The sequence below is a fragment of the Physeter macrocephalus genome, chromosome 20 (assembly GCF_002837175.3).
Source record: "Physeter macrocephalus isolate SW-GA chromosome 20, ASM283717v5, whole genome shotgun sequence".
NCBI classification, from domain to species: domain Eukaryota; kingdom Metazoa; phylum Chordata; class Mammalia; order Artiodactyla; family Physeteridae; genus Physeter; species Physeter macrocephalus.
Genome location: NC_041233.1, coordinates 12,512,654 through 12,530,970, shown reverse-complemented (window position 1 = coordinate 12,530,970; position 18,317 = coordinate 12,512,654). Strand labels below are relative to the sequence as shown.

General features: G+C 39.8%; 1 protein-coding gene across 5 annotated transcripts in view; it reads left to right on the top strand.

Annotated features, from left to right (window-relative positions):
• SLC16A9 (solute carrier family 16 member 9) overlaps positions 1-18,317 on the top strand; it is a 78,695-nt gene that overhangs the window by 34,898 nt on the left and 25,480 nt on the right. For 4 of the 5 annotated variants that reach the window (XR_008616219.1, XM_007111204.4, XM_007111203.4 and 1 more), the window contains exon 2: positions 5,357-5,589. The exons of the other annotated variant lie outside the window; for it this stretch is intronic. Coding sequence is in view for 3 of the 4 variants with exons in the window: in XM_007111204.4 (XP_007111266.2) it covers positions 5,394-5,589 (196 nt within the window). In the remaining variant the exon portion in view is untranslated. The remainder of the gene's footprint in view (positions 1-5,356; positions 5,590-18,317) is intronic. 5 annotated transcript variants of the gene reach the window in all.

The following is an 18,317-nucleotide window of genomic DNA, read 5'->3' as shown; positions in this document are numbered from 1 at the left end:
AGGGCTTCCCTGGTGGCGCAGTGGTTGAGAGTCCGCCTGCCGATACAAGGGACGCGGGTTCGTGCCCCGGTCCGGGAAGATCCCACATGGCACGGAGCGGCTAGGCCCGTGAGCCATGAAAAAAAAAAAAAAAAAAGAAAGAAACAAATACCAGCTAACTTAACCAAATAATTTACTCTGTTAGCTCATAGAATGAAATGGAAGGCTGGAGAAATCAGGCTTGTGTATCCCTAGGGAGCAAAGGTAGTAGGATCTGACAGAGGGTGTCTTTCGTTTTTTGCGGTACACGGGCCTCTCACTGTTGTGGCCTCTCCCTTTGCGGAGCACAGGCTCCGGACGCGCAGGCTCAGCCGCCATGGCTCACGGGCCCAGCCGCTCCGTGGCATGTGGGATCTTCCCGGACCGGGGCACGAACCCGTGTCCTCTGCATCGGCAGGCGGACTCGCAGCCACTGCACCACCAGGGAAGCCCATGACAGAGGGTTTCTTTAATGCGCTACCACTGGGATCAATAAACTCCAAATATTTTTCTTTTATTAGAGGATTTCACTTGAGATTCAGGATCCTGGGAGAGAGGTCCTACTGGCCTTGCTTGGATCAGGTTCTACTCTCTAGGTCACGATCAAGGAACCCTGATTAATAGTCACACCAACCATCTACCCATGAGGAAGATCCAGGTGCTCCAGAGGAAATTGAGTACCATTACAGCAGGGAGGAAAGGCTAGTCTGTTTGTGAAATCACCTTACAGAACATAGAATATCAGTGAAATAGCAGGTGAGCGACATCTAAGAAATAGCGGAAAGTACAGGAGAAAGGTGTTGCCCTGACAGAAAACAAGAAATCACTAAATGGTATTTTTCACCATGTTCTCTTCAGGCTACAAGTATCTCAAACTATGTGACAATTAAAGGTCAGAAGCTCTTAGCCAACTCTTTATACAAACTCGTCTTTCTAGTCTAAGTTGATATATATGGAAGCTTTGTATTTCAAAGGTTTGCTCTCCCAAATATTTACTGTGAGAAGAATTTCTCTGGCTCCTGTCCTGTGTGTTGAAATGTCACCCAAGGCAAGGCAAAGCAAAACAAGGCAAGGCAAAGGTACTTGGTGTATAAAGGCATTTCTGTCTACTTCAGTTTGCAGACTGGCAAGGGAGATACTCCTCACCCTTTCACTGCCTTCCCCCCTGCCCTCCAGAAAATACTGGCTTTATTTATGATTGTGGTGCTTTGCCTTTGTAAGTGTGTACTTTTCCTGGAGTGCTGTAATTTGAAGATTTAAATGAAGGACAGTGTCTTATGCATTTGTTTTTATACAGCCTTTTAGTCTCATTAGGTGTTTGGCTATTGCTACAATATATTATCTAGTTTAGGAAATTAAGGCTATCTTTTCTTTAAAAGGTATCCTAAACAAGAATTTCAGAGTACTACATTGTCATTAGGAGGAACAGAATTTTATTATTTACTTTTACAATAGAGTAGGTACTGGAGAGAGTAAACTTCTGGTGAAGGGGCATATCTGAACACTTCAAAGGGTTTCGATATTTGGAAGTTTGGAGTATTCTGTCTGCTAACACAATCATGTGGTCTGGGAGACCGGATTTTAGACTCCACAGTTTTGTGCACAAATTGTAATATCTTTCAGTTTTCAGTTATGAAATATTGAAAGTTAATTTGTACAAAATCCTGTGGCAGGTGGTGACGTGATTTTTGCCCAGGGCTTTGAATGTCAAAATGGAGAAATTCACTGAGGCTCAGGTAAATTGATGGGTGTAACTATTACTCTCTTAGGGTAGCCACATGCCTCACCATCTAATTAGGGATATGCATGAATGGATGAATGATATTCCTACTCTCTTTACCTATTATCTGATGAAACTACAGCCAAGGGGATGGTTTGGCAAAATCTGTGGGCAAAGAAGACTGTTGAACCTGCCTGTAAACCTGGCATGGTGAAGAGAGACAGGAGGTGAAGATTAAGTGGGAGGCCCTGTTGGGGGCAGGAAGTTCAGGCCTTGGGCCTCCAAATCCGTTGCCATGTGAACTGTTTCAGAACTTATAGAGAATGAATGTTTTCAAATTCCTTTAAAATATCGTTTTGATACCAAAACCTAGTCAAAATTAAAAACAAAAAGAGACAAATCTCACTTATGAATTTAACCCTCCCCCAAATAGACTGACATAATCAAAGTAGAGCATGAACCAGGGAGGATTTAGTCTACTAATTCAAGTATGGTTCAATAGTAGAAAATACAGATTTTGTTACATTAAAAATTAAAAGAAGGAAATCATAATTATCTCCGTATGCACTGGAAATGCATTTCAGGAAAGTATAATAAACATTCTTTATAATAATGCTCAAAAGTAGAAACTTTTTTTCTTAACTTTGTGAAATATATCTATCTCAGCCTCAGAGGCAGCACCATGACACTTGAAGGCTTTCCCATTGAATTTAGGAACTAGACAACGATGTGTACTCTTATTATTTAACATTATTCTAGATGCTTGTCGCATGCAAAGGCAAAAGAAGGAAGATAGATGCATAAAAATCCGAAGTTAGGGGGTAAAACTACCACTGTTTGTAGATGGTTATATAACTGTATTGTATTATAAATTGTATGTATCCAAGAGAATCAACCAAAAATCTACTTCAAACAAGAGATTTTATAGTAAGGTAGTGGAGTCCAAAATTAACATACAGATATTAATAGCTTTTACACATACAAACAGAAGACAAATCAAAGAAATAAGCCCAATTATAATATTAGCAAAAAGGATAAGATATATAAAAATAAAAAGAAATGTTGGGGAAAATTTTAAACACTAAGAACACAAAAGTAGACTTGAACAAATGGAAAGATATGAAATGGAAGATAGAAAGATTCAACATCATAAAAGGAGTATTTTTCCTTAAGTCAATTTATAATTTAACTCAGTCCTAATGAAAACACCATCAGATTTCTTTTAGAAGCAGACAAACTGATTCTGAAGTTCATATAAAAAAGTAAACAAGAGGAACCAAGAAAATATTGAAAAGGTGTGCAATGATGGAGAGAGAGGAAAGGAACTATTTCCACTGGAATTTAAAATACATTAAAAAGACTTAGGGGGGGCTTCCCTGGTGGTGCAGTGGTTGAGAGTCCGCCTGCCGATGCAGGGGACGCGGGTTCATGCCCCGGTCCGGGAAGATCCCACATGCCGCGGAGCGGCTGGGCCCGTGAGCCATGGCCGCTGAGCCTGCGCGTCCGGAGCCTGCGCTTCGCAATGGGAGAGGCCACAGCAGTGAGAGGCCTGCGAACCGCAAAAAAAAAAAGACTTAGGGAATTCCCTGGTTGTCCAGTGGTTAGGACTCCGCGCTCTCACTGCCGAGGGCGCGGCTTCAATCTCTGCTCGGGGACCTAGGACCCTATAAGCCTCATGGCGCGGCCGGGAAAAAAAAAAGACTTAGTAGTTAAACAAATGTGGTATGGTGAGTGAACAGACAGATCAGTGGAACAGAAAGAAAAATCCAGAAACACCCATATATTCCCAAGAATTAGATACGAATTACAGATGGCTTTTCACCTATGAAATGACACACATCATTCAGAGAATGTTGAGAAATGCAAATTAAAACTATAATGAAATACTGTTTTAAAGCGAACAAATTGGCAAAAATCGAGAAGTTTCACAACGCACCCAAAGTTGCTGGGGATCATATAAATCGGTTTAATTACTTGAAGTCAATTTGCTAATGCTAATTACAGCTACGAATGTATTTTTGTAATTGACTCAGCAATTCCTGACAGGTATGTAGAAAGATAAATGTGTATGTAAGGTTATTCACTGCAGCATTGTTTTTCATTGGAAGCAATGGGGACTGGTTAACAATTAAGAATTACTGGAACACAATGTAGCAGAAAGAAAGGAATGAGGAAGGTTACTATGTATGCATTGCAAGGTATTTGTCAAGTGGAAAAAAGCAAGACACACACCAATGTATATAATATGCTATTTTTTTGTGTAAAAAATTAGAGGAAATCTGTATATGAGTTAGCTTATGTACTCATAAATTAATTCTGAAAGGATATAAAAGAAACAAGAAGCGTTGGTTACTGGTGGAGAGAATGGAAGTTAGGTGGGAACTAGGTAAATGGAGACTGTATATTTGTTGTCATTTTTTTCATTTTTGAACCATGTGAATGTTTTGCCTATTCAATAAGGAAAACAAACAAACAAGTATACAGCCATATGTGTGTATTTAAGAAAGAAGACTAAGGATGCTCTCTATGTGTTGATAGGGAAGCATTCCCAAGGATGTTAAGCGAATAAAACAAGGCATGGAATAGAATGTACGAAATCCACTTTTTGTTGAAAAAAGGAAATCTAAGACTATTTGCTTGGTTTTGCTTGCATATTCATAAAGAAACTCTGGAAGGATACTCGAGTGTGAACATTGTGATGTGCTGCCTCCAGACCCCCTTAGGAATGAAAGATTTCTTGCTGAAGCAGCTGAAGGGCTGCTGACAGATGGCCTTCAGGGAGCAAACCCCATGGGTAATGATTGCCTCTTTTGAAGAGAGTCACCTCACCTGAGGTCATGCATGCCCCGTTCTGGGGTGGCCTGCAATCAGTGAATTAGCAACATGGGGGTGTGAAGGGCCAGCTTCCCACCCCCAACTCAGGGCAACTCTGAAGGGTCAGCCAGCTTTAGAAATCCCCTTCCTTAAACTGCATGGTAATTTACCTTCTCCTGCTGCTGTCTGGTCTCTTCCACAGAAAGAGAACACTTTTAGTAAACCTCCTCTTGCTAAGTAAGAGTGTTTCCTGGGAAACTCAAAGTGTGACAGGAAACCCAAAACAGTGATTTCCTGTGGTTGGATTGGGGCAGGAACCTGGTGAATGGGGGCAAGTTTGGGAAGAAGACTTTACACTCTATGCCTTTTTAAAAAATTGAAGTATAGTTGATTTACAATGTCGTGTGAGTTTCAGGTGTACAGCACAGTGATTCCGAGTCTTTTCCCTTCTAGGTTATTACAAAAATATTGAATAGAGTTCCCTGTGCTATACAGTAGGTCCCCGTTGGTTATCTATTTTATATATGGTATAGTGTGTATATGTTAATCCCAAACTCCGAATTTATCCTTTTTATGATATAAAAAACATCTTTTTGGAAACATGTGGATGTATTACTTATTCAAATCAGAAATCAAAATTTTAAAGTTAACTTGGTATATCGATGATATTTTATCCTTTTCCTCTTATATTTTTAGAGAACTTTTTTTATGTTTCAATTTGGGAGGAGATATTTTTAATCTAAAATACCATGCCTTGCCACACTCTAAATATGCTTTTCTTTTTTTCTTTTTGTTTTTGCTTAGGACCTACAGAGAAACACCGCCTTGATCTCACATTACAATGGAATTTAAGAAGCCACCTAATGGTGGCTGGGGCTGGGTGATTGTACTGGCCTCCTTCTTTACTCAGTTTTTGTGTTACGGATCTCCGCTAGCTGTTGGCGTCTTGTACATAGAATGGCTGGACGCCTTTGGTGAAGGGAAGGGAAAAACAGCCTGGGTCGGATCCCTTGCAAGTGGAGTTGGCTTGCTTGCAAGTAAGTGGAGAAACTTATGCTTCTCCTCACTCATTAATCATTTAATTACATTTGCTGCATCACATTGTGCAAGACATAGGAGGCTATTTTCTTTTTTTAAAGTATAGCACCTACTTTGCTGCCTTCACTGAGATTATAAACCACTCTTTCACTGTCATAAATCTATGTGACAAAACAAGAATTCCATCAGAGATTCAGTTGTCCATTCATTCATTCCTTTATATATTTATTTGCTACTGTGTGCCAGGCAGTGTGCTAGATGCTGGATATGAAAGGATGAATGGCAAACACATCATTTCTTTCTGAGCCTTTAAGAGGCTCAGTCTAGTGAGACACACGTTTCCACAAATAAAAAAGATACAGGGGTATGAGGGCAGTGATCCAGGTATGTCCGATGAATGCTGGTGACCAAAGGACCAAATATTTTTCAGTAGTCCTGGGAACAGTTCCTCTATGATTCATAATTACTCCTCTCTGATTCAGATACACCGTGATCAGATTGCATGTCCTACATTTATGTCACCTTCTTAAGAAAAATTTGATATGACAAAGAGTAGTCCCTTCTCAACAATGATAATGACATTAAGGATTTAAATATAGTGTTATGTATAAGATGTATGTGATGCATTTTGTGTGACCTTCATAAAATGTCTCCAAAAGTAATATCCTATTTTTTAAAAAAATTTATTTATTTATTTTTGGCTGCATTGGGTCTTCGTTGCTGCGCGTGGGCTTTCTCTAGTTGCAACGAGCAGGGCTACTCTTAGTTGCGGTGCGAGGGCTTCTCATTGCGGTGGCTTCTCTTGTTGTGGCTCCCGGGCTCTAGAGCACAGGCTCAGTAGTTGTGGCGCACGGGCTTAGTTGCTCCGTGGCATGCGGGATCTTCCCGGACCAGGGCTCGAAACCGTGTCCCCTGCATTGGCAGGCGGATTCTTAACCACTGTGCCACCAGGCAAGCCCCAAAAGTAATATTCTTGATAAACATTTATCAGGTATGATATAATAGTGATTCTTAACATCTTTAGAGAGCACAGTAGAGCGACTTTTTTTTAAGGACTAAAATCATATGCACTTCAATTTCTGGAGTCATAGTTTGAACTCTGCTGTAGTATTTAGTGATCATCAGTCTAACTTACTTGGAACTAGTTAAGAACAGACATGCTATATACACACTACTATATGTAAAATAGATAACTAATAAGTACCTACTGTATAGCACAGGGAACTCGGCTCAATACTCTGTAATGGCCTGTATGGGAATAGAATCTAAAAAAGTGGATATATGAATATGTATAATAACTGATTCACTTTGTTGTACAGCAGAAACTAACACAACATTGTAAATCAACTATAACCCAATAAAAATTTTAAAAAAAGAACAAATATGCTAAGACGTAGCCCTGGAGTCTCATCCTGAGCTATGACCTTTACATTATTCATTGAGCAAATCACAATCTCTATTCTTATGGGGAAAATAAGGACAGTGAATGTGGTGATTTATAAGGTATTTTTCAGCCGTAAAATGATTTACAAAGAAAATGCATTGGCCATTCCTTCTTTTAAATCTGTTATCTTTCCTGATCACTAAAGGGGACTTCTTAAAACAAAACAAAACAAAACAAAAACAGTTGCTTCCAATTGATGAATTACATTGTTAAATTAAAAACAAGACTTGAAAAACAATGCTGGATCATCTGGCCATGTCAGATAAGAGAACTAAACGTAACTAAACAAATGAAAATAACACTGTCATTATAAGCGTCAGAAAAGCAGGAAACATTTGCCAAGATTTGTTTGAAAGAGTTTTTCAAAATGTGGGTTGTTTGTAAAGCTGTCAAAGTACAAGTGGATGATGATTGATATGTTTGAGAATATAATTTTTAGAATATGATCTGGTGAGAAGAGAATTTTTAAATGTTCTCCAATTAGTCATCATTTTTTTTTTTTTGGCTGTGTCAGGTCTTAGTTGCGGTATGCAGGATCTTTGTTGAGGCATGCAGGATCTTTCACGGTGGTGCAGGCTCTTTGTTGTGGCGCAGGGGCTTCTCTCTAGTTGTGGCGGCAGGTTTTCATTCTCTAGTTGTAGTGGGCAGGCTGCAGGGTGCGTGGGCTCTCTAGTTGTGGCGTGCGGGTTCCAGAGCACATGGGCTCGGTAGTTTGCGGCACGCAGGCTCTCGTTGAGGTGCAAGAGCTCAGTAGCTGCGGGGCACATGCCCCGTGGCATGTGGGATCTTAGTTCCCCGACCAAGGATCGAACCCTGAGTCCCCGGCATTGGAAGGCAGATTCTTTACCACTGGACCACCAGGGAAGTCCCAATTAGTCATCATTTCTATTAGCACATACAAAGTTAAACAGAAATTCAATTACATTGCCTTCCAGCAAGGGTCAAAGGGTAACTGAAATGCTATCTCCCTCAGCACATACTTGAAGAACAAAGCTCTTTTTCAGGAAATCTGTCCAGGTAAGACTTGAGGGTTTGAGGTGTTAAGGGAAGCTGAGATTTTCTTAGGGTTGGTTGGAGTATTGGTGGTCAGAGCTGATGCTGAGACTCTGAAAACTGAACTGCAGCTCTCCACTTTCTGCAAGTTCCTAAGTGGATGGACCAGTCTGTCTCAGGGGCCACAAGCAGCCCCCTTCACTTGTGAGCGGGACCAGCTACATAATTTGCAATACCACATGCAAAATGAAAATGCAAGGCCTCCAGTTAAAAAAGTTAAGAATTTCAAGACAGCAGCAGCAGGGCAGCAGACCAAGTGCGTGGTCCTTCTCAGAGCTGAGTCCTGTGCAGCTGCATTGGTTGCGTGCCTACGAGGCCAGCCCCGCTTGATGGGCTGGAGAGAGAGAGAGCATCCCACCAAATGTCCAGGGAATGAAGAAGTACTGGGGGAGTGTTGGGCTGAAGTCAGAGCTAATCTGAGTCCTGGCTGTACCACCCTGTAGCTGAGGGACCTTGTGCAAGTAACTTATCTTCAGTGTCTTCAGCTAGATGAGAAGACACTTGAAGCAGCTAATCAAAGCTTTTGTAGATAAACATAGAATACGGAGACCAAAGGGTTCCAGAATGAGGAAGCAGTGAGAAAAAAATGATGACTGGAGAGCTAAGACTTATGGGTGTGTGTTTGTGCACATGCTGTGTGCACTTTTGTTAGTGGCCACCGAGTATCTGTGTTGTTGGCTTCCCTTGGCTCTTCATAGCATAAATTAAGGGACAAATCCTGAAAGCTATGTAATACAGTATTAGCAAGAGGGGTCTAGCGGTGTCTGAGCCACATTCATCATCTACTTTATTGACAACTTTCTTCTACACAAAAACAAACGGATCGGTACTACCTTGGAAATAGGAAAAGTACATCTCATCATGATTGTCAGTGATTCTTAACCAGGGAGATCATCAGAATCATCTATAGAAAGATTTCAGCATATAAATGGTTGGATTTGACCCTCAGACATTCTAATTCAGTCAGTCTTAGTGGGGCCCACATACGTGAATCTTTTTCAAGCCCCCACAGTGATTTTCAGTTGGGAGCTACCACTGGCTTAAGCACTCTCTACTTAAATTGCAGTCTTGCACTTCTTGATGATTCTCAAATGTATATTGGTGTTGACATATTTATAAAGGGAACTCTTGTAGGTTTCTGCTTGAATGTGTCACTGAGTATGCCATGGAAACCTTGACAAATTTTGTCCAGTGGCCCCAATTCTGGGGAAAAAACACATAAGCGGACATCTTTGCATCCTTTTTGATAAAAATTAATTTAATTTATATATATATGTGTGTATATATTTACATAAACACATCTTTGATTGTTGCTTTTAAAATCGGGAGTACATATGAATTACTTGAGCTTGTCTAAAAAGCCAATTTCTTACTCATCAGTGCTGTGAGGTGGGGACGGAGGGTGGTCCCAGGAATCTTCTTTTTAACTAGTTCCCCAGATGATTCTGATGCAGCAAGCCAATATCATAGCTGAGAAACATGAGTTGTTTTCTTTACCCAGTTTTGTCCAGAGAAGGCCTGGTAGGTGTCATCCTTGACTAGTTCTGTGATCCGACCTCTGGAGATTTTTAATTGAACAAGCACAGCAGAAGTACATTTGCTAAGCAACATACAAATTCTACTTTTCATGTACTTGTCCCTTTAGTTCAAAAAGTGCCCCTTGTATGCCTGGCTCAATACCAGACACCTTCACTTACTTGATCTTGGTTGATCCTCATAACAGCACACTGAAATAGGCATTATTGTCCTTAAGGTTTAGTGACCTGCCCAAGATGAACACATTGTCTAAGAGGAAGATTGGAAAAAAAAAAAAAAAAAAGGAGAGAAAGATGACACCCAAGCAATGGTTTTTCTAACCTGTTAAGTCTGTTTCTTCATCTTTAAATTGGAGATAATAAAAGTACCTACCTGGGCCTTCCCTGGTGGTCCAGTGGTTAAGACTCCACGCTTGCACTGCAGGGGGCGTAGGTTCAGTCCTTGGTTGGGGAACTAAGATTCTGCATGCTGCACGGCACGGCCAAAAAAATAAACAAATAAAAAATAAAAGTACCGACCTTATATGATTGCCATGTAGAATACTTGAGATGGTGCTTGGCATATGGCAGGTACTCAACAAATATTAGTTATTAAAGAACAACAATCTCCCAGGCAGTCCCAACCAAACTGTGGAATCTGCAAAAGAAAGGGACCCTTCAGCCTGAAAGACAAAGACATTTCTAGGGGGATGGGCACCCAGATTTGGACAGTAGCTAAGAATAGCAGAAAGACATGCAATTCTTAACTTTACACTCTTTATAATCTTAATTCTTTCTCTTTGAAACTTGAGTAATTGAGAAAATACTAAGAAGTAGACCTCTCATCTGAATTGTTTTTCCAGATGATCCTTAGGATGAATAAAGCTGAATATCAAGGATTCGACCTCCCTGGGTTATACACCGTCATTACACACACTCAGAGAGTCTCTTCTCCTGTGTGTTAGAGAGGCCCAGACATCATCTCTGCTATAAGGGATTTAGAGTCTCAGGGAAGAGGCGCGGAAAAAAGGGTAGTAATGCCTTGAGACTTCACCACAAATACCAAGAATAGCAAGAACAAGGCAGTCTCTGGAGTTTTATAGAGATAGGCTGTGAAGTGGGCCAGAAGGGAGGGTGGGCCGGGCCAGATGCATGGGCAAGGAGAGGGCAGTCCACGCGGAGTTCCCGTATGCAAAGGCCTGGCACCGCGCTGCAGGTGATGCCGTCTGGTAGAGTAAATTTGGCTGGAGAAGGAGTGATGTGTTAGGAGCTGTGATAGTCGGTATCCACTTGGCTAGGGCTGCAATTCCACGGTTAGTCAAACACTCATGGAGGTATCGCTGTGAAAGTATCTTATAGATGTGCTCCAAGTCCATAATCAATTGACTTGAAGTAAATGAGATAAATAATCTAGGTGGATCTGATTCAATTCGTTGAAAGTCTTTATGAGTAGAAATGAGCTTTTCCAGAAGAAGAAATTCAGCCTACGGCTATAGCTTCATCCTGTGGGAGAGAGTTCCAATCTGCCCTTCCTGACGCCTAGTCCTGTGGATGCAGTCCTTGCCTAACCAGGTCCCCAAACAACATAAGCCAGTTCCTTGCAATAAATCTCTTAATGTAAGTCTTCTTCTGGTTCAGTTTCTCTGGTCGAAACCTGAAGGATTCAGAAGGAATGGAAGGTAACTGAACTAAAGGGCGATCATGGCCTTATATGGTTTTAAGTTGGGAGAAAGCACTCTTTGGTTGGGTGTTATTCTTCACATTCAAGGAGAAGGGTGGGACCATTTTTCTGACCACAGAGTTGCTGATACAGCAGGGAGATCTTTTGTTCTGTAGTTTTGTACTCCAGATAGATTTAACAGTCCCCTCCCTGTCTTTTTTTTTTGTCTTTAATTCCTCCAAAGATCTTCAAATCCCTAATGAGTCAGTACATCTATCTCCAGGTTAATATAATGAGTCAGTACAGCCAACAGGCTTGCTGCATTAGTTGTGAGTGTTGGTAGAGCTGGTTTTCAGCATATCTGTACAGTTTTACCCCCTGTTAACTCCTTGCATGGGACTGAATTCCTGCCTCCTACAAGGATGCTGTTCCACTGGCCCGTTCCCAGTGTGCTAGGCAGGTCTAGGGTTTGGTGAGAATCTTGGCAGGTTTTGCTGACTTGAAGAAGGCAAATGTACATGATACACCAAAGCGACCGATAAGCAAGGTGATCGGTATACTTGAGAGCAAGGATTTGAGTGGGTGTGGTTCTGTAGTGCCTTTCTCTTCCTCAGGAAGATGAACTTAAAATTCCTCGTCTCAGGGACTTCCCTGGCGGTCCAGTGGTTAAGACTCCGCCTTCCATTGCGGGGTGCGGGTTTCCTCCCTGGTCGGGTTCCCTCCCTGGTCGGGGAACTAAGGTCCCACATGCTGTGGGGTGTGGCCAAATTTTTTTTTTCAAAAGGGAGTAAGAAGTGAGAAACCTGCCAGTTTGTTGGGCTCCCCGCCTGGTAAGTAGAGGGATAGGACTTGTGGGCCTAATCAATCTGCTCTCTTAGGAAATCCTTGCAGCGCTACAAGCACACAGCCTGGTTACTGCTATAATTTATTTCTCATTGTACCATCCGCCTACTTACGACGGTAGGCCTGGCCATCTTACCACTCTGGGGACTCTCTGAAACTTTTTGGGAGAGAGAAGTGCATGGAAGTTGATTTCTTTCCCAAAGGGAATAATTTCTTTTCCAAAGCTGTCTTATAAAAATTACAAATTGGAGAACCACATTATGGTTCTCTTCTCTCCGTTGAGAATGTATTTTCATCTCTTTTGTCAATACTTCACAGCCCAGTTCAAGGCTCAGTTCTTTGGTCCATGGTGATCTCCCTTTTCTGAAATCCCCAAACAAGTGATCTGAACCTTTCTTTTGGTGCTTATTGCCCATGGCCTTAGGTTTTGATATGTGTTTGTTTTGCCTTTTGGTCTAGGTCAGAAATTTTGCGTCTTCTCTGTGTCCTTACCTACCATGATATGAGACTCCAGTGCTGTGTGGTCCAGTCCAGTAAGCAGTAGCCACATGTGGCTATTGGGCACTTGAAATGTGGCTAGTTCAAGATGAGATGTGCTATAAGTGTAACAAATACACAGTGAATTTCAAAGACTTAGTACAAAGCAAAGGAGTGTAAAATACCTCTTTAATCATGTTGAAATGTTGAAATGATGATGTTTTCGATATATTTGGTTAGATAAAACATATTATTGAAATCAATTTTACCTCTTCTTATTTATCTCATGTAGCTAGTAGAAAGTTTAAAATTCCATGTGTGCCTCCTTATCTTTCTATTTTGCAGCAGTGCTGCTCTAATGGATGCTTGGTAAATAGTGAAGGAATGGTAATGGTCAAATATTTACTCTTTTGTTTGATTAATGCAGACGTAAATTTATGTTACTAGCAAACTTTTAAAGATGTGTATTTTTCCTCCAAGTTAGTTTTAATAGCCAGCAAAAAATTTAACTCCATTTCTTCCCACATTACGCTGAAGGGCTAAAGGAAACAATTTCATCCCTTAACATGTACATCATTCTGACTTCCTTAGAACAACTCATCCTTCTCATTTTCTTTCTTTTTTTTAAAATTAATTTTTATTGGGGTATAGTTGATTTTCACTGTTGTGTTAGTTTCTGCTGTACAACAAAGTGAATCAGTTATACATATGCATATGCATATATCCACTCTTTTTTAGATTCTTTTCCCATATAGGTCATTACAGAGCATTGAGTAGAGTTCCCTGTGCTATACAGTAGGCTCTTATTAGTTATCTGTTTTATATATAGTAGTGTATATATATGTCAATCCCAATCTCCCAATTTATCCCTCCCCTCCTTTCCCCCTTGGGAAAAAAACCCATAAGTTTGTTTTCTACATCTGTGACTCTGTTTCTGTTTTGTAAATAAGTTCATTTGTACCATTTTTTAGATTCCACGAAAAGCAGTATCATATGATATTTGTCTTTGACTTACTTCACTTAGTGTGATAATCTCTAGGTCCATCCATGTCACTGCAAATGGCATTATTTTGTTCTCTTTTATGGCTGAGTAATATTCCATTGTATATATGTACTACATCTTCTCATCCTTCTCATTTTCTAATTCACCCTTGATCATACATAACAAAACACTTTTTCCACAAGAGTTTTCATTTTCATTTCCTTCATTTAATTCCCCTCATTGGCTGAGAATGATATTAATCAGTCTGATTTGCAGATGACCATTAAGAAATGATTTTATGCTTTTGTTTCATTTTGTATTTAAGAGGTTGTAGGGCTTGAAAGCCCGACCGCATCCTCCTTTCGTTCCTCATTCATCACTTTGGTTTATAGCAACAGTCCCTGACCTTTTAGGCACCAGGGACCGGTTTCGTGGAAGACGATTTTTCCATGGGGTGGGAGATGGTTCAGGCAGTAATGTGAGCGATGGGGAACAATGGGGAGCGGCAGATGAAGCTCCGCTCGCTGACCCACCGCTCACCTCCTGCTGTGCGGCCCAGTTCCTAACAGGCCTCAGGACCAGTACTGGTCTGCGGCCCAGGGGTTGGGGACCCTTGGTTTATAGAGTTACTCCCTAATATATAGGTTCTTACCTTTTTTGAGGGAACGTGTCAGCATTGTGCCAAAGATGTTGCCAGGCTACTATGCAGGAGAGTAGAATATCTTTTAAGAGCCCTGCATACATCTTAACGCACCACCTGCCACCTGCCATCCTCAGACCAGTCTTCTGTTCTGACTGCTAGCTCTGCTACTTAGCATTTTCAGTTCATCCAACCAGTCAAGATTAATCACCCAGACAGAAGGTAGTAATAGTAATAATGGCCCAATACACATACAACCGTGAGTTCAAGAAAACTTTTTATGAAAGGCAAAATGAATATAAAGGCAGTGATATGTAGTGCCTTTACATATGTAAAGTGTGTGTAACTATTTTCTTTCTTTTTTTTTTTTTTTTTTAGGAGATTTCTTCGCCTATTTATAAAAATCCTCTAATAGAAAAGAAACACAAGGAAAATTAGGCAATCTTTTGAACTGATTGATAATGAAAATAATATATTATTTTTTTCATTAAGCTCAAGGTGTCAGCTGTTCTCGGCCCTTATCCGGAGACTGACGGAAAGTCCATTTTAAGGCTCATTATGTTGTTAGCAAAATTCAATTCTGTGTGGCTGTAGGACTGAAGTCCTCATTTCTTCACTAGCCTTTGCCCAGAGGTCATTCTCGGTTTCTAGAAAGGAACACTGTCCAAACTCGTTTATAAGGTTAAAATTATCCTGACTCTAAAACCAGACTGATACATTACAAAACAAACAAACAAACAAACAAACAAAATGAATATAAAGGCAGTGATATGTAGTGTGTGTGTGTGTGTGTAACTATCTTCTTGCTGGCTTCCATTTTACTCTGAAATTGTATCCTTCTCACTATTTCCTTATTAAAATATTCCTTCTTCCTCTAATGAAATGGCAGTGATATAGATAGTTATTACATTTAAAAATGTCTTTACTTGTTAAAATAGGAAAATTGGCAACCCATTGATGACGTTCCTCCCTCCCTTTTTTCTAAAATTTTATAGATTCCAAGGAGTGGAGTTACTGGTTCATATTACAAGTTAACTAACTTTTGTTCCAAAGGTCCCTTCTGCAAAGTAAAAGACCTGAAGCCTCGTAAGAAATCTCCCCTGAGAGTAGTCCTTTGATTTAATGAATCTCTTGTATTGAAACTAGTCTACTGCCGAGGAGTAATCTATGGTTTATCATTTTGGAGAATTTGCCTGTTACTAGGAAGAGCTAAACACATAAATGTGTCAGTTTTGTCGATGTGACTTAGTGGTCACTTCCAGTTATACTTTGCCCTAATTGTTATTGATGAAACCTGGGGCTATTGTGGTTTAAATCTGTGTAAATCGAGTCTAGAAATACCCTGGTTCTGAGGATTAGAATAAAATAGTTTGCTCTAAACTTTTAAACACCAAAACGAGCATAAATGTCATGTTTTCATCTTCCGTAAATTCATAAAATTACTTAGGCTGTAAGGTATTAACAAAAGTACATAGGTGTTTTTTTAAGTGATATTTCTAGAAAAACATTAAGGTGCCAATGGAAATACGTCTCAATTGGGAAGACTGCTGGGCTGACTTTGGCCTTAGCCCTGTCATTGATTAGCTATGGATTCTTGGTCAAATCACATGATCCTTCTGAACTACAGTTTCATCATTTTTTAAATGAGGTCTTTGGACCCTTTCCAAGGCCCCATTCAGCTCTAAAATTCTTTGTCTTTAACCTCTGACATCAAGATTTTTTCCTCTAAGTAAGCAACAGGTGGTGGTGTGAAAGTAGAGAGTTATTTTTCTTCTAGTTTTGTTGAGATATAATTGACATACAGCTCTGTATAAGTTTAAGGTGTACAGCATAATGATTTGACTTACATCCATCGTGAATTGATTACCACAATAAGTTTAGTGAACCGCCATCATTTCCTATAGGTACAACATTAAAGTGATAGAAAAAAATATTTTTTTTCCTTGTGATGAGAGCTCTCAGGATTTACCCTCTTAACAACTTTCATATATAACACACAACAGTGTTAATTATATTTATCATGTTGTACATTTCATCACTAGTACTTATTTATCTTATAACTGGAAATTTATACCTTTTGACCACTATCGTCCAAGTCCCCCTCCCCCATCCCCTACCTCTGGTAACCACAAATTTGATCTCTTTTTCTATGAGCTTTTTTGTTGGCTTGTTTGTTTTTGAAGTATAACTGACTTACAACACTATATTAGTTCCAGTACACAACATAGTGATTTGATATTTCTACACATCTTAAAATGATCACCACAATGAGTGTAATTACAGTATGTTACCATACTAAGATATTACATAATTATTGACTATATTCCCCACACAGTACATTTCATACCTGTGACTCATTTATTTTGTAACTGGAAGTTCTAACCTCTTAATTTCCCTCATCTATTTCTCTCTCCCCCTACGCCCCTCCCCTCTGGCAACCACCTGTTTGTTCTCTGACTCTGTGTATCTATGACTCTGTTTCTGTTTAAATATGTTTTTTATTTGTTTTGTTTTTTAGATTACACATATAAGTGAAATCATACAGTATTTGTCTTTCTCTGTCTGACTTATTTCACTTAGTATAATATTCTCTAGGTCCATCCATGCTGTCACAAATGACAAGATTTCATTCTTGTTTTATAGCTGAGTAATATTCCATTGTATATATATACCACATCCATTCATCTATTGATGGGCACTTAAGTTGGTTTCATATCCTGGCTATTGTATATAATGCTTCAGGGAACATAGGGATGCATATATCTTTTCGAATTAGTGTTTTTGTTTTCTTTGGATAAATACCCAGGCGTGGAATTGCTGGATCATATGGTAGTTCTATTTTTAAGTTTTTGAGGAATCTCCACATTGTTTTCCATTGTGGCTGTACCAGTTTACCTTCCCACCAACAGTGCATGAGGGTTCCCTTTTATCCACATCCTTATCAACACTTGTTATTTGTTATCTTTTTGATAAAGCCCAGACAGGTGTGAGGTGAGAAGTTTTTTAAAACAAGTTTTCAATTTGCTGTTTTCATCTGTCAAAGAATTTCTGCTCATTTCTTCCTTAGGCTTAATTTTATTCAAAGAATCATGTATTAGGCAAACATGATTTAAGAATTTATCACAAAATTGATGATAATAATATACATTTTATAAAATAGTGGTTTTGGTTGTACATGCTGTGAAAATTATTACCCTTCACCCCACCCCCATCTTTCCAAACTTTGAGTTTCCTTGTAGAGTTAACATGCATTAAGGAGCATAAATTTAAAGCCCTGCTTTGAGGATGAAACTTGAAACTTTTCAAGTATGCCAGTAACAATCTCTATTTCAATTCCATGTGCCTGTTAAATTTGTAAACACTGACTGTCAATGTCAGTACAATTTGGTAAACAACATAGAAGGGTCATGACTTCATGATGTCAACATCCATGTATGAAATTTGACTCTTAAAATCATTTCTATTTTTGAAGTATCTACGTGTTTCTCGTTGGGTATACACATAGCTCAACTGTCAGATAAGTTTGGTCTTTCAAATGGATTTTCCTCCTAAAACACTGGAGTGGAATATTCCCCTCTGTCATGTAAATATATCAGTCTGCTCTTCCATACTGGCTCACACAAGAGGGCTTGAAATGACAGGGGCCGGTTCATGACCAGGGAGGAATGTGGGATGGCTCTAGGCATTGAAAGCTGGTGGTATCTCAGTGGTCATAACCTGGTCTTAAATACATGCTTAAGAGACTCTCTGTTATTGGTAAGAATGGGCTTGGTATCATCAGCTCCTGGCTCCACCACTTAATAACAGTGAGACTGTGGATGGATGATACTATCTTTCCATTTGAGGTTTCCTAAAATGTTTTAAGATATGTACAGAGAAGTGTGCATATCCTGAGAGTCTAGCTCAGTGAATTGTTTTTACAAACCAGACACACCCATGTAATGAGCACATTCACATCCAGAAACAGGACGTTAGCAGTACCTAGAAGTTGGGCTGTGTTTCCTTCTGGTTATAGCTTCCTACCCGCTACCAGAGATCCACTGTCCTGACTTCTGACTGTAGATTAATTTTGTCTGTTTTTGTACTTCCTATGATTGGAATTACACAATATGTA